The following is a 3,933-nucleotide window of genomic DNA, read 5'->3' as shown; positions in this document are numbered from 1 at the left end:
TATTGGTATGTTTATTCTTCTCTAATCCTATTGAGTTTATTGGGGAAGGAGATGTGGGAAATGGAGAGAGTACGAAGAGAGGAAACAATTCTGACATATTTGTTCACTGTGAGAAAGAGAGGGATGCGGCCAATCCAAAGCTGCCAGGAAAGATGCATTGGGCCCAGAAACAAGAGACCAAGACCAGACACTGGTGTCAGCTCTGCAAATGACTCTGACGGTAGCCTTTAAGTAACTTAATCTCTACAGTTCTTTATCTACAAAATGTTTTTGTCTATAAGATGGGCTAGATAACTTGCTCAACACCATCCATTCCTAAAATCTATTCTTCCATATTTTGCAAAACGACTGTTTCTTAGAAAATTTCATGTAGGTGATATGGCCAAATATACTTAATATAATGAAGAGGATGTAGAAAATGGATGACAGACACATTTCCTCTTTTGTATAGCCAAAAGCAATTTCCCGTCATGTGGCACTAACAGAATACATTACATGAAGTGACAGTTGGAGGCAAAGGGGACTCTTCCTGGTGAAGGAGAGGGAGAACCAGTCCATGAATGTTGTGAGAACAGATAGGAAACTCTGTCTAACAACAGAATGATTTCTAGACAAATTAGTGAGTTTTTAGATGTGAGAATTTTGCAGCTTGGGGCTGGATAGAGAACCATCGGGGATATTACAGAAGGTATTTCTGCCCTGGATAGGAATTCAAGCTGAATGGTCACCAAAAACACTTTCCATTTTAAAAGGCTGAGATTTTTCTTTAATTTTATGAACACCACCACCTTTAGCATTGACCCTGTTTCTGAGCTCTCTGCTGTCTCATTGGTCTCTTAACTGAAGAACTGAAACACTAGCAAAAATAAAGGCATCAATTAAGCGGATAAGTCCTTTGGCTTGTTTGTATGCATTGATGGGTACATCTCTAGGCATCTCATGAAGGACGGGCCCTTTCAGTGTGATTAGGAGAGTGTGAGCGGAATCGTCTCTTGAAGCTCAATCTTCTCTATTAGGGCAAATACAGAAAGAACAGAAACTTCGGCAAGCAGATCTCCTGTTCACAATCAAACTTTAGAATTTGGCCTCAAAATTCCTTCATATTCTTTTTGGAACGTGATTTTGTGAGAGCCCCAATAGGTAGAAAATAACAATACACACACTTATTAATACCTAAGTTTTTGAAATTGATCTGATTTGCAGGTAAGGGTTCTTCACCTTCACACTGTCGGGTATGGAGGGAGGAACTGCACCTGGTGGGAGTTTTCTTTCCCATGTGGTGAAGGTGACTCTGTTTCATACATTAGTTGACTCCAATGTGTTTCCCCCTACCTATCTCGCCTTCTTTATTCAAAGATTTTGTCATGGGTGTCCCCAGACGTTTGTTTCTGGAGTTCCACTCCCACGAGAAAATGGAGGTTCTCAGGGATGAGGGGTGGAAGGGAAAATGGGGGAAGGAGATTGAAACAAGCCTTAAGAACTTTTGGTCCTAAACTTCAAAAGTACAGAAAGTGAATGTAATATTTTATGAGAAACCACATATTGTCTGTGGACCTTCACTTCCAACACACACACACACACACGCACACGCACACGCACACGCACACCTCTAAGCCACAGGCGACTGCTATTGGCAAATGCCTCTTCTCCAATCACCAGAGCAAGGAAGGATCCCTAGAGCCCAACGCACCGCCAATAGTTGGGGTCTCTGGCAGCCTCGGCTGCAGTCGCCCAGTCTGGGGAATGACAGCGTGGAAGGCGCTGCAAGGAGATCCTTTGCATGCTTTGTGGTATGTTAAAAATGCAGCATCATCCTCTCTGCTCCTTTTCTTGGGCCGACAAGCCGAATTAGAGAGCACGGGGAATCCAGAAAGGCGAAAAGGCTGCCTCCGCCAAAAGCCCTCGAGTCCTCCACGCCCCCCACCCCAGCCCCCCACCCCTAACCCCCTTCTTATGTTCTAATCGCCACCGCTCCAATGGGCCAGCGGCGCCTTCACCATCTCCTCTTCCATTCACTCCAGCGGGGAGAGAAGAGGGAAAACAAAACTCTAAAAATAACTGTCAGCCTCTTAAAAAAGGAAAAGCTTAGCTGCCGTCCCCCCTGCATCCCCCGCTCCCCCCCTTCTCCTCTCCCTCCTCCCGCCCCCCCTCGTGGGGCACATGTCTGCTTCTTACAACACCGAGCCACATGGTTCCAGTTAGGCGCCGAACCCCACCAGGACGGAGAGGAAATCCACATCTGTGGGACGCTCCGCACGGAACCACCTCCAGCGAGGGTGGCCGTGGGACTGCAGCACCGGGATGAAGGGCTAGACCGCGGGATCGCTGCTCATGCGGTGAGAGGGGGCGCGGGAGGTGGCCGGGGAGGGGTGGGCCAGAGGGCCCCCGCAGCGCCCGCCGCCCGCCCCCCGCCCCCGCGCGCGGTGGGTACCTGCCCGCCGTGCTGCAACTTGCTGCAGTGTTTGAAAGAGTAGTAGGAGCGCATGGAGGTGGGGCCGGGGAAAGACCGGGTGGAGTGGTGAGGGGTGAGCGCGGAGGGGGCGGGAAGACGGCGGCGGCGGTGGGGCGAGGGGCAGACCCGGAGCGGGTGGGACGGGGGAGAGGCGGGGGTAGCCCGGCGCTTACACATGTCACATGTGCTTTTTAAGACGGCCGGGAGCGCCTGCAAGCTGGATTTGGTGGAGGATGCTGCGGCAGGTGCTTCGCAGAGGGCTCCAGTCGTTCTGCCACAGGCTGGGCTCGTGCGTGAGCCGGCACCCGGTCTTTTTCCTCACCGTGCCCGCAGTCCTGACCATCACCTTCGGCCTCGGCGCGCTCAACCGCTTCCAGCCCGAGGGCGACCTGGAGCGCCTGGTCGCTCCCAGCCACAGCCTGGCCAAGATCGAGCGCAGCCTGGCCAGCAGCCTTTTCCCCCTGGACCAGTCCAAAAGCCAGCTCTATTCGGACTTACACACCCCCGGGAGGTATGGCAGGGTGATCCTCCTCTCCCCACCCGGGGACAATATTTTGCTCCAGGCTGAGGGGATCCTGCAGACCCACCGAGCCGTGCTGGAAATGAAGGTGAACCACAAGGGCTATAATTATACTTTTTCCCATCTGTGTGTGTTGAGAAATCAGGATAAGAAATGCGTGCTGGATGATATTATTTCAGTGCTAGAGGATCTCAGGCAGGCTGCCGTCTCCAATAAGACAACAGCCAGGGTGCAAGTGAGGTATCCCAGCACTAAATTAAAGGTACGCTCCTCTTGCATGCTTCTGCCAGTTAAAGAGGCAGCACTTCATTTCTTGCCCTAAACAAGCAGAGAAAATGCAGAGGTCTCATCCTTAAGACTCGGAAGCTGATGCTTCTTTCATTTTGGGGGGTGGGGGGAACGATGGGCAACTGAGTGAAGAAAACAGGCAATAAATGGCATGACTAGATATTAAGAAATTCAAAGTCAAACAAAACAAATGCCAAAAAAGAAAAAAAAAAAGAAAAAAAAAGTTGTTTCTGAGACCCTGCAATTACATCTTTGTTCAGGGTTAATAAATCAGTGAATGGAAGGGGGAGGGGGAATCCTGAACAATTTGGGGGATTTCTTTTCATTATGGGGCTCGATGTATTTCTTATTACTGATTACACATCCACCTGGTGCCATATCCACCTGTTTACATCTTCAGCCTGGCTTGACTTTGACATGTAGGGAGTTTGTGCTTCGCTGCCCTGTGAGTGTGTGTCTGAAAGCAGTGGGTATGAATGGGGTAAGGATTCCAGGAATTATGTGTATGTGTGTTCGCACAGCAGAAGCAGCAGAAATTTTCTATGTGTGAAAATAGAGATGTGCGGCTAACTGATGTACTAGTTAACTGAGTCCTGTTATCTTCCTTTCACACACACACCCACACCCACACACACACACACACACACACACACACACACACACACACACACAC

At 49.8% G+C, this 3,933-nt stretch overlaps 1 protein-coding gene across 2 annotated transcripts in view; it reads left to right on the top strand.

Annotated features, from left to right (window-relative positions):
• The first annotated feature begins 2,196 nt into the window (after window positions 1-2,196).
• Window positions 2,197-3,933, top strand: part of PTCHD4 (patched domain containing 4) — a 175,333-nt gene continuing 173,596 nt past the window's right edge. The window contains exons 1-2 of one of the 2 annotated variants that reach the window (XM_027126817.1): window positions 2,197-2,336; window positions 2,649-3,060. In XM_027126817.1, the coding sequence (XP_026982618.1) occupies window positions 2,332-2,336; window positions 2,649-3,060 (417 nt within the window). In that variant the 5' untranslated portion in view covers window positions 2,197-2,331. Of the gene's footprint in view, window positions 2,337-2,606; window positions 3,061-3,933 lie in introns of those variants that run through there. The other variant, XM_027126816.1, reaches the window with a different exon arrangement.

The sequence above is a fragment of the Aethalodelphis obliquidens genome, unplaced genomic scaffold, assembly GCF_003676395.1.
Source record: "Aethalodelphis obliquidens isolate GAN/ISIS:26980383/991018 unplaced genomic scaffold, ASM367639v1 scaffold31, whole genome shotgun sequence".
In the NCBI taxonomy this organism is placed as follows: domain Eukaryota; kingdom Metazoa; phylum Chordata; class Mammalia; order Artiodactyla; family Delphinidae; genus Aethalodelphis; species Aethalodelphis obliquidens.
The sequence above is the reverse complement of the archived record's forward strand: the minus strand, read 5'-3'. Positions and strand labels throughout refer to the sequence as shown.